Source organism: Paramisgurnus dabryanus, chromosome 21, assembly GCF_030506205.2.
Source record: "Paramisgurnus dabryanus chromosome 21, PD_genome_1.1, whole genome shotgun sequence".
Taxonomy (NCBI): Eukaryota; Metazoa; Chordata; class Actinopteri; order Cypriniformes; family Cobitidae; genus Paramisgurnus; species Paramisgurnus dabryanus.
Window position 1 is genome coordinate 19576700 of NC_133357.1, and position 12729 is coordinate 19589428.

Genomic DNA, 12729 nt, shown 5'->3' on the forward strand with positions numbered 1-12729 from the left:
AGAAGCAATTATAGCAACACAAGAACAGCAATACATAATAAGTGCACTGAAATATAGTCTCATCAAGTCCAACACAGTATAGCCAAGGGTTGGTAAGTAATTTTTTTAAACAGTTTTACCATTTACAGTAATACTTCATAATACTACAGTATACGGTCTACACTTACAGGATATACCAAAATTTACTATAGTAAATGTTAAGGTATATGCCTATACAGTATTTTTCATCTGGATTCTCAGAAGTGAAGTTACACAAGGATTTTAACAGCTTTTGCAACCAGCCCTGTATGAAGACGATTGCATTACTCGGACATTCATGACCAATTTCCTATGACTGGTGGTGTTTCTCTTTGGCTGTGTTTTAATACTCACTGAACAGCCTAAGCCAACAGTTGTTTTGGAAGACATAACGGTTGCAATATTTTAGGCACGTTAAGGCACGTGCATCATACGCGTGTTCCGCGCGCGCGCCTGTGTGTGTCAAAAGTATCCAGTTGCAGTGTAGCCAGTTATGATGATATCTATGTAGGCAGCTTGTTTGTTGTTTAAACACAGCCCCTCTAACTTCCTCTTGGACGGTAACGAGCGCAACAGTTTCACTACCAGAGACGATGATGGAGGAGCCGGTGTGAAGACACATGAAACGTTTGTCCCTGCTCACCCTTTCGCCAAGCTTTTGTAAATAAGGAGATTTTAAATAGGGCATTTGAAGTGGTAAGTTCGATTTATATATATTTTTACAAAAATATTTTTGGATGAAATAATGATTTAGGTTTTAACTGAACTTAAGCTTAAAAAATGGTTTTCGTATAAAAAAAGATTTACTTTACTCGACAAGAAAAAAGAAAAAATCGTGGGTATTAACATATCATTTCATTTTCAGTCGTCTATCTACTTTATGTTGGTTGTCATACACTTTTCAGTCTGTTGTTTCAGTGAAAATACTGTATAAATGTTTTTTTAACGTAGTTTTTACTTAATATTTTATTAATTTGTTTTTAATAATTAATACAGCCTTCAAATAAGTTGTTGTAGATTGTAGATTCGTTTCTAAACCACGGCGCAGTTGCCGTGTTAAATGTTGCGTTTTATTTAAAGCTGTCACCTGTAGTATGAGGAAGCCAGAACACTTTGAAATAATTACAGGTTTTAGGTTTATTTATATTTGGTGTGTACTTCCGCAATTCACTATAAAGTTTAACAGAACAATACAGGGGATCACATTTTAATATTTTGCTTCCTCTTTAAAGCTACACGATCATCTCCTCCTGTAAATGACACTAAATTCAAATTCTCTTTATAAGTCATTTCATATTCTTATGTGCATCAGTGGGTTTATCTGTGTAAGGTTTATCTAAGGTAAAAGTGGCTCCTCTGTGGTCTGTGAAACAAATCAGTCTGCGGTTGGGATGGGCGACACAATCCAAAGGCAAATTTAAAAAAATCTTTTCAGGATAAAATCAGTCATTTTTACCTCAGTCGGAAAAAGGAAATGCACTAGAGATCAAACCTGCATTAAGCTAGGGTGAGACTACATACTGTACCAAGTCAATGTTTGAGGAACCTGACTTTGATAAAGAGTCAGCGAAAGGCTTTGAAAGCTTTTAAAATCAAAAGCAAACCAAAGAAACCCAAGAAACTGCATGTGTGGACAACTTTAACGAAAAACAGAACAAATGAGAATACGCTGAGGAATATTAGTTTGAAATAAGTTTCGTTTCATATGTCTTTTATCAAGCAAATCGCTTTTATAGCAGGAGCCAATGTTTTCTTGAGGCAACCCAAAATGTTCATGCAGTTCTTTGAAATAAATGTTAAATTAAAGTGAAGACAGTAATGTTGAATAGATGCTCTCCAGATAGACTCATGACATAAACGGCCTGTCCATGTTATCTTCTGAACAAATAGACTTTCCATGCAATAGCAATAATTTTAGTTGTGGTTTGTGCATAACACATATGCCTCAAAGTGTGATTAAAGGTGCAAAAGTTAATTATCATTCATCACAAGGAAATATGCACTTTTTTGCACTATTGCAATACTGACAAAAAAGTCCCATCCTTAAAATGTCATTTTATGTACCATTTATGTACAGCTATGTATACATGTGGTACCAGTATGTACCCCTGAGGAACTATTGAGGTGCCAGCTAGGGACCATTTTTTGGATAGTTGGCTTGCTACCATTTGTAATTAATGTAGGCCTAGTCGCTGCATGAGTTTGAGTCGGGCCAAGGGCCAGTTTATGAAGTTCAAAACATATCAAATTATATATTTCCTATTGATTCGCATTGGGTCTATGTTAAAGGCCGGCTTGTGCGTTCTTCTGCTTAATGTTCATGCGTGTGGGGGCGTTAGGGCCATCTCATTTGAATCAGCTTTGAGCATTAGGTCTCCACCAACCACAGTTTCCACTTAGCAGCTTCCGTGTATGCATGTGTGAGCAAGTTAATGTTAAAACCACAGGCAAGTGAGAAACTAAACTAAAGCCTACCGATGTGGAAGTCAGAGAAAGAAACCAGTTAGTGCTATTTTCACTTAAGTTATCGGTCATCTTCATTCAAGCGCGCCTTATAAAATTTGGGTGTTCCTGTCCTGTGAAATTCTCATCTCGTAAGTAGAAACGCTGATGTGTCTTATACTGAACTTACTTTGATGACTTTATTATATTGCGTAGTTACTGTATGCTACCACCTACTTACTTACAGCAACACGTTCCCACGACTGCATACTGTATTTTAAGCACAGACATGGGCATTGTTATATGGGACTCAAAGCAGCCCTTGTTTTGCATATTAGTTTCTGTTTCAGAAAAGTAGAATAGATTATCTATATATAAATTAAAATGTTTTCTTAATGTCTTCAGGGTTCACCATGGGCTGTGTGGGGACCAAACCAGAGCAGGATCCTATTGGCAAGGCAATGGGCAATGACGACAGCCGCAGCCAACCAGCACATTATGTTAAAGACCCCACAACGGGGACCAAAGCTGTGAGTAGAGCCTTATCTGCAGCCTTTCTAATGGAAAAAAGCTATTCCGGTACTAAACAAGCGGAATCATCAAAATGTGAACCTTATCACAGCAGATTTTGTGACCTATACTTCTGCTTTCTAGTTTTATAGTTCGTTTCTACTGAAGGAGCCGATGAAGGATGTTTTTCATATTGACTTCAAGTTACATAACATACATCAACTTTATTCTAACCTTATTTTCTATTCCAACCTCACTGTTTGTTGCCATGGCCTTTATTAACATAGTCATCCTGTGGTTATGGGTATAGCTGTCTGATTTGCATACTGACCGCACAATGAGTATAAAATGTAATCTACTTAGTATTATGACAACCTCAGTGTTTTCTGCATCGAAAAGAGAACTGAGAGGTCTGATCTGGTCTCGTGTCTGGTAAAATGTTTCTGTTTCAAACATTGCATCTCTTTTTTTTTTCGTTTTGCAGAACAGAACCACCTCCAGCCCAGGTGCTGGGACAGACAGTAAGTGACATTACAAACATACAAAATAGTTTTTAGTTCGGTTCAGAAAGCACATATCCAAATAAAACATCGGGTATAGGGTGGGTTATAAATGCAGTCGTTCCCATTAATTATAGTAAGTGTGTGAACGTAATATTTACCACTGTGAAACTTCATTTAGATTTACAGTTTAAAATAAAGTTGTTTTTGTTAACAATTAGTTAATGCATTAGTTAACATGGACTAACAATGAACAATACTTCTACAGCATTTATTAATCCTAGTTCATGTTCAAACGGTTTACATTTATTAAAGCACAATGAACTAACATGAAAATCTGTATTGACATTAACTAACATTAACAAAGTTAACATTAAAAAGTTTGTTCGTGTTAGTTAATGCATTTAATAATGTTAACTACTACAGCCTTATTCTAAAGTGTATTTATGTACTTGACACTCAACACCTTTATTCAAAGCGACTTACAGTGTATCTGATCTATACTTTTATTTTTAGCATGTGTGTGCTCACTGAGCTCGAACCCATGACCTTTGCACATTTAATGCAACTTTCAGAAAAAGATGCTGGGGACAAAGGTGTACCTTTTAAAAATACACCCTTGTACCTAAATGGGCCACATAAGTTTCTCACAGATACATATCTGTACTTAAATAGTACATATGTGGATCTTTTTTTAAAGGGTACTGTCCCAATGACCAGTGGCAGCTCATCTCTTCCGAGGGGCGCAAATTCAAAATAAGTGTTCGGAGTGTAATGTGCGTTGCTCGTGTTTTCAAAATATGTGTTTTTTGCATCATGTGAACCATGCATCGCGTGTTTTGTCAAAATAAGTGCCTGCCGCACACGCGTCAAAACCATTTATGATAAAAGAGACGCTCACATTCACAAAATACATGCAAGACACTCCCTTAACAGTAAACTCTGATTACACATGAGATTGTAAGAGTATCTGGCAAATGCGAACGTCTCTTTTATCATAAAACCTTTAGACACATCTGCAGCAGGCACGTGATGCACATAGGTTCACTTGACGCGTAGAACACATATTTTGAAATTATCAATCACACACATGACGGCTACATAAATGTTCCCTCGAAAAAAGAAGTCACCGGCCGCCACTGCCAGTGACATCTTTTGTACCTTTTTCTGACAGTGTATCAATTGAGAAATGGGATCACTGATACATATCAGCATATTTGCACTATTGTGGGATATTTTTTTGAACTTTCGACTTCTGTGAAATGTGCTTCCTGTCTGATGATTGCACCACCCTCATATATGACTGGACATTTGAGAGGTTGTGCTACTTTTTATTTTGTAATGCCAAAGTTTCACTGGCATTCATGTATTTTTGGGGGACCTACGAGGCTACGAACACTAGACCTTATGGGACAGGTTTTAGATTAATCTAGGACTATAGGCCTTAGTTATAAATGTAAAAATGTAAGTAGTTTATTTAAACACTCCTCACAAAAACCAATACTGCTATGTGTGTGCATATTGAGACAAAACAATGGCTCTAAAATATGTTAAGATATGTCAGTGCAAGAAGTTTTTAAATTAAGCCAGCTCAAACATGCATTTTAGTCTGGGACTAGGATAAGCCCTGTACGGGAACCGCCCCTGTGTGTCCCACATTAGGGCAATTCACCCCTACTGTATATACTTACCACTAACAGAAGTCCTAACCTTAAAAAAGCCCCAACAATTTACTCACCCCCACGTCTTCTAAAATGTTGATGTCTTTCTTTGTTCAGTCGAGAAGAAATTAAGCTTTTTAAGAGAAGCATTCCAGGATTTTTCTCAATTTAATAGACTTTATTGGACCCCAACAGTTGACAGTTTCAATGCAGTTTAAAATTGCTGTTTTAACCCAGCTTCAAAGGACTTTAAATGATCCCAAACAAGGCATAAGGGTCTTTTCTAGTGAAACGTCATTTTCGGCAAGAAAAATTAAAAATATGCACTTTTAAACCACAACTTCTCGTCTTTCACTATCCGTGTGACGCGCCAGCGCAACCTCACATAATGCGTCATGACATCGAAGCCGTTGGGTTAAATTAAGCAAGAAAATTTTTATATTTGACCCAACAGCGGGTTAAAACACCCAGCATTTTGCTTTGAAACAACCCAGCATAGGTGAACGGGCACTCCAGTGAAAAAGATTCTTAATGTCAGCCTGGTTTTCCCTTTTTTACCCAACACTGAGTTGAAAACCCCCACCTTTTTTTGTGTGTGTGTGGGGGGCGTTAGATTAGTCCAGGACTAGGCCTTAGTTATATTAAATTATTTATGTAGTTTTTACAAACAAACCTTACAAAAGCAATACTGCTGGTGTGCATCTTGAGACAAAACAATGGCAGTGATATATGTCAGTGCCAGCTGTTTTTAAAATTAAGCAGCTCAAACATGCATTTTAATCTAGGACTAGGATAAGCCCTGTCCGGGAAACTGCCCCATAGAGTGTAGGCACTATGAGTTGCTTTGAATAAAAGCATCTGATAAATGCGAAATAACCCTAACCTAAGAGAGCCTCACTACTAGCTGGTAGCAAGGAATGTGTGTGCCTATGTGTTAACACAAAATGTGTGACTCAAGTTTGCAGTAAATGCTTGACGTTTCATGAATGTGTGATCGCGGCTCTATGTTTAACACTTTATTTCTGTTGTCCTTAGGTCCTGAAAACATTGCTATAGCCCTTTACGACTATGAAGCTATGCATGAAGGTGACCTAGGTTTCAAGAAGGGAGACAGACTTAAAATCTTGTTGGAGTAAGTAAGATGCCTCTTGTTTTATATGTAAGGATTTTCTATAAACAGATTTGATTGATTGATTGATTGATTGATTGATTGATTGATTGATTGATTGATTGATTGATTGATTGATTGGTTGATTGATCTTTAGGTCTGGTGAGTGGTGGAAAGCAGCTCTTCTCAGCACTGGTGAAGAGGGTTTTATACCCAGTAACTACGTTGCCAAAGACACCCTGGAAACCGAAGAGTAAGTAAATATTACCCTACTGCTGTTATCAGAAAAACCACAAATACATCATACTTCCATAGTTGGGTTATAGGTAGGATGTTGATATTACAAAAATGTTTTAATTAGACACTATCTCATGTGTATGCATGTGTTGCCAGATGGTTTTTTAAAGGTGTCAGTAGGAAGGATGCTGAGAGACAACTGCTGGCATCTGGTAACAAAACGGGATCCTTTATGATCAGAGACAGTGAGACCACAGCGGGTATGTCACATTCAGTTATTACCCTACACAAAAATCACAGATGAGATCTTTATAATATCTCAGTAATTTCTCTCAAACATCAATAAAATTAAAAGTCGAGCAAAAGGCAACTTCCGCTTAACTGTGCTGTGTCTTAGATATGTCTCTTAAAGGGATGGTTCACCAAAAATAAATGATTTTTTTTATGCTGAACACACATGAAGATAGTCGAAAGATTGTAACCAAACAGGTCCGGGGCACCATTAACTTTCACAGTATTATTGTTTTCCTATACTGTGGAAGTCAATGTTGCCCCATATCTACTTATTTATTAACATTTTATAAAATATCTTCTTTGTGTTCAGCAAAATGTATAATGGTTTGGAACAACATGAAGGTGAGTACATTTTGACAGAGGTTCATTTTTGGGTGAACTGTCCCTTTAAGGAGTCATCAAGTCTGCAATCAAAAGTCAATATTAGTAATATTAGCTCAAACATTTCTCATCAAATTCAAGTTTCCATCAAATCCAGATTATTTCAGCTATACATCTACATTTATTTTACACCTTCATACTCCTAATGCATTTTAACAATTCGTTTCTATTTTAATTTCTTTTAAAGGGGACATATCATGAAAATCTGACTTTTTCCACATTTAAGTGCTATAATTGGGTCCCCAGTGCTTTTATCAACCTAGAAAATGTGTAAAAGATCAACCCTTAGTTCATTTAGTAACTTAGTTTTGTTAAACCATTCTCTGCAAGCATGTGAAAAAATAGGAAATGGAAATCTGTCTCCCCTTATGAAGTCAGAGAAAGATAATACCACCACTTAATCTGCACTATCAAAAGAGATCATCTAATTTGCATTTAAAAGGATACACCCAAAAACAGCACATTTTTGCTCACACCTACAAAGTGTCAATTTTAACGTGCTATAATAAATTATCTATATGGTATTTTGAGCTAAAACTTCACATGTGTACTCTGGGGACACCAAATATTTATTTTACATCTTTAAAAAGTCTTGTGAAGTGGCCTCTTTAAACTATTTTTTGAGCAATATCTGAGACTAAGTTGATACTTAAATGAAACACAACCATTCCATCAAATCTCCTTGAGCAATGTAATTTTCCTCTGGGTTCACATAGTGTAATGTCAAAGCTCATAGGATGCATGTAAAGGATGTATATACTTGACTCTTAAAGTCTTTGCTATTTTTATTCTTATGTGGTCTTATGTAATAGTTGTACTTCAGTTGCAGATCTTCTTGATCTTTATCTGCGCTTAACGATAACATCTATAACCCCTCCCATCAGGAAGCTACTCGCTGTCTGTCAGGGACTCAGACCCATCAGGTGACACAGTGAAGCATTATAAGATCCGCACACTCGATAATGGTGGTTTCTACATCTCCCCACGCATCACCTTCAACACCCTTCAGGATCTTGTCAGCCACTACAAGAGTAAGTAGGAATCCTATTTTTATACGCTATCACAAAAGCTGTCACTGGGACTGTACCCTTTAGAAAGCTCCTAATATGTACCATTTAGTTATGTCCCTTTGAGGTACCAATATGTACCTTGGAGGTACTAATATGCACCCTTTATGTACAAAGGAGTACCTTTTATAAATGGTACCGCCCCAGTGACAGCAGTGTGTAGGGTGGCCATTCGTGCCAGTTCCGCCGGACACGTCCCGAACATGTTTTCGGGTTCGTTCTCCGGAAGTTGCGTTGGTCGACCGCATACGTCATCAAAGTTTCATATTTCCGGTTTAATTTCAGAAAAGCAATCGTATTTTAACTGAAACGTGAGAACCTCGATTACGTATGCGGTCGAGCAACGCGACTTCCGGAGAACGAACCCAAAAACATGTTCGGGACGTGTCCGGCGGAACTGGCACGAATGGCCACCCTAGCAGTGTGGCACCAACAGCACCATAGATGCAAATAGAAATGGATATCCAGCAGATCTGTCTTATAATTTGTCTGTGTCTTTACAGAGCAGAGCGATGGGCTGTGTCAGTCTCTCACCGTTCCTTGCCTGAGTCCCAAACCTCAGAAACCTTGGGAGAAAGATGCCTGGGAGATCCCACGCGAGTCCCTCAAAATGGATAAACGACTGGGAGCTGGCCAGTTCGGAGAGGTCTGGATGGGTAAGATGCACGCTGTGTCCTCTTAATATAACGTTTGAACTGTTAAGCATCTCTTGTTTGTTAGTATCTGTTTAATTTGAAACTATTCATGACAGTCACTTCAAGTTTTCACACAGAGCAACATCGGATGATAAATAAAGTATACTACTAAAACCTCCATGTCTCTTTGTATTCCCAGCAACATACAACAAGCACACAAAAGTAGCAGTGAAGACTATGAAACCTGGCAGTATGTCTGTGGAGGCTTTTCTCATGGAGGCCAATTTAATGAAAACCCTTCAACACGACAAACTGGTCCGGCTCAATGCCGTGGTAACCAAAGAGGAGCCCATATACATCATTACAGAGTACATGGAGAAAGGTGCATTTGACTACAATGTGAATACAATGATAATGGTTTTAGATATCTTGATTTACGATCTGTACGTTTGTGTGTTTCCCAGGTAGTTTACTGGACTTCCTTAAAAGCGATGAAGGAAATCGAGTCCAGTTACCCAAACTGATCGACTTCTCGGCACAGGTGAGACGCTTCGACTTTAATAAAAGTGTCGTTTGATCGAAGACTCACAACATATACATTTCTCCCCATTTAGTTACATTTTTCCTTTGATGTGAAGGACAGGTTTGTCTATGTAGACATGGGATTTTAATATTCAAATGTGATAACTGACAAGCAGCAATATTTGTGTATAGAGGTGTGTGTGTGTTGAAGTATTTGTCTAGGAGGGTGGAGTCTAGCATTATCAAGATAGTTTATTATTTTGTCTATTTACCGTGGATAAATCAAAGATATATTTCTATTACGTAACCAACTTTGGTTGAAATAATGCACTACAATGTGATCGCTGTTTGGGTTCAAATTTGAACCTTATACAAAGTGACTTACAGTGCATTTAATATATACATTTTATGAGTTTGTGTGTTTTGGAAGTCAAATCTGTGACCTTTGCATTGCTAACACAATGTTCTACCAATTGAGCTCGGTTGGAAAGTATTGCAAAAAGTGTGACACTGAATTGAAAAGAGGAAGTGAATTTCACCCTCAACTGTGAATCAGACTGATAAGGGACATCTATTATAGTTTATCACTGCGCTGTTGACTATCAACCTCACGCACTTGTGCTCTTTTAATTACAAATTATTATTTTCAAAGTTTTAAACTGTTTATAGCAACTAAATAATTTAAATCCACTTCTCTCTCTCTTCCTTCCTTCCTGTCTGTAGACAGCAGAAGGCATGGCTTACATCGAACAGAGGAACTACATTCACAGAGACCTTCGTGCCGCCAACATCCTGGTCAATAAGAGTTTGGTGTGTAAGATTGCCGACTTTGGTCTCGCCCGTATTATAGAAGACAACGAATACACAGCCAGAGAAGGTTAGTGTGTGAAAAAGCATAAATGAAGACAAGGATTTCTTTATTTGAATACTAATTAGATTTTGTGTGACCTTAGGTGCCAAGTTCCCCATTAAGTGGACTGCTCCAGAAGCTATAAACTATGGATCCTTCACCATCAAATCAGATGTTTGGTCTTTTGGCATTCTGCTGACTGAAATCATTAGCTATGGTCGCACTCCGTACCCAGGTCAGTGTGAAAATTTGTAAAAAGTTTATTTTCAGATGTACAATGAACTTATTATGCAGTCTGAGTAAGTCTGCAACTTGTGTCATCGCTTCATTTAAAGGTGTTTGTTTGGTATGAAAAATTGCAGTCTGAAAAATGCTGGGTTGTTTCAGCCCATAGTTAAATATATCAAATGTGAATACACCTAACAGTTGGGTTATAAATAACCTAGAAAAATCCAGGTTAATTTACCCCAACCGCTGCATATTTGAGCCACTCATTAGTTGAAACAAGAATGCTGTAAATCAGGAGTTCCCCAAACTTTTCACTTTTCATTCACCCCACCCACCAACCTACCTATTTTTATTTTCCTTGTCATTTAATGAATGAAATGTAAGTTTAATTGCACTTAAAATTCTGCTGGATTATTTAAATATTGGAAAAGAGATGTTTGGTTATAAATAAACCTATACTGGGTTGTTGTTAACCCAACCATGAGTTGAAACTAACTTAACCCAACATGTGTTCTGTCCAATATTTCCCCAGCATTGGATAAAAAATAACCCAGCAAAATTAAGAGTGTGCGATATCGAAATCCCATATCATATCAAAATTATTGTCATTGCTTGTTATTAGTTGGAATAAAAAGATTTTGGTCTGTGTGTGTGTCATTCATCACTCCTGCCAACCAAGCAACCTTTGTACGACCCACCTTAACCCACTATGTGACCCACAGTTTAAAACCGCTGCTCTACATAGGCTCAAATATAGACGTTTTCTAGGTTAATTTAAACCAGCAGTTAGGTTTGTTCATATTTTATCCAACCATGGATGGAAACAACCCAATATTTTATTAAGTGTGGTCTGATCTGTTTTTATTAAAATAACAGCATGTCATCATCATCATCTCTATTTTTTTTTTTTTTGTAATGTACAAAATTTGGAACCCTTTTTAATTAATGTACATGTTTTTTCGAATGTATTGTATTGGCTGTGCCCTTACACAAATTTTTATCTATGTTTAGGCATGACAAACCCAGAGGTGATCCGTGCTCTGGAGAGAGGTTATCGGATGCAGCGTCTGGACGCCTGCCCTCAAGAGCTCTATGATATTATGATGGAATGCTGGAAGAATAAGCCAGAGGACCGACCCACCTTTGAATACCTGCAGAGCATACTGGAGGACTTTTATACTGCCACTGAGAGCCAATATCAGCAACAGCCTTAATACAGACACACACATGCACACCTTGATATGACATGTTATGTAAATGCCAGATGTAGATCTAAATACTCCACTATATATATATTTCACATTGACTTTATATATGTAGTAATAACAAATGTGAAAAGATATTATTATTTAAATGACAATTAAATTAACTGTTTAATATATACAATGCATCTTTTAAAGGGATAGTTCACCCCAAAAATTAAAGAATAAATGATGACGGAATTAATTTTTGGGTGAATTATTCCTTTAATAGTAGTCTATACCTGTCCTGAAGAACATTCTGCCTTACACGCCGTGTTATCATGCACAAATGCTAAATTAAGTTTTTTTATTTTTATTAAATATTATAAAGTGATAAAAAAAATTCTGATTTTATTTGTATAGGACAATGAAATGGAAAGTATGAGCAGAAATGTGTGTTGTAGTTTGAATTAATCATGAGCAAGATATAGAAGATGAATTTTTAATCTTCAACCTACATTAGGTTTCCCATTATTTGGGATGAGGAATGCATGTATTTGTTCAGCAACATCATCAACATTTTCCAAATGCTCATAACAGTACTTGAGACTTTTTGAATCTATGTCAAAAGGGTTTATTTTAAAGGCATGTCTTTAATACTGTAATTTTATGCATCTGTAAATTTAACCTTGCTCTTTCATGTTTAAGCACTTGTTTAGGCACTTCTGAAGCAAACAGATACTTTATATATTCATACATCTTTAGTTTTGTTGATATTTGGTTGGATGTTTGTGCAATAACAGAAAAGAACATTGTAATTTCCTGCAATATATTTTAATTTTCTTTTTTTGCTTCTTTAACATTATTTCTAAGATTTAAAGTTTTACAATAGATGTTTAAAAATATGTATGGCGTGTTTTTCAAAGAGTTGTCTATAAAAACCATCACACTCAAATCAACCTTGGTATTCAGTGTGTTTTGTTGTAAAATTAGTCCTGAAACAAAAAAAACTGTTATGTCAACCTAGAAAATGTGAAAAAGAACAACCCAGTAACTTAGTTTGGTAAACCATTCTCTGCAAGAATGTAAAAATAG

The 12729-nt window shown here is 36.8% G+C and overlaps 1 protein-coding gene across 2 annotated transcripts; it reads left to right on the forward strand.

Annotated features, from left to right (window-relative positions):
* Positions 1 to 557: 557 nt before the first annotated feature.
* Positions 558 to 12593, forward strand: hck (HCK proto-oncogene, Src family tyrosine kinase). 2 transcript variants are annotated; one of them, XM_065286161.1, is made up of 13 exons: positions 558 to 714; positions 2866 to 2990; positions 3455 to 3491; positions 6167 to 6263; positions 6397 to 6492; positions 6633 to 6736; positions 8036 to 8182; positions 8722 to 8874; positions 9053 to 9235; positions 9318 to 9394; positions 10099 to 10252; positions 10329 to 10460; positions 11465 to 12593. In XM_065286161.1, exons 2-13 carry the CDS (start codon positions 2874 to 2876, stop codon positions 11665 to 11667), a joined length of 1500 nt encoding a protein of 499 aa, XP_065142233.1. In that variant the 5' UTR covers positions 558 to 714; positions 2866 to 2873; the 3' UTR covers positions 11668 to 12593. The 2 variants fall into 2 exon arrangements, with proteins under 2 accessions (XP_065142233.1, XP_065142234.1); XM_065286162.2 differs by lacking the exon at positions 558 to 714 and adding an exon at positions 2465 to 2612.
* Positions 12594 to 12729: the final 136 nt, after the last annotated feature.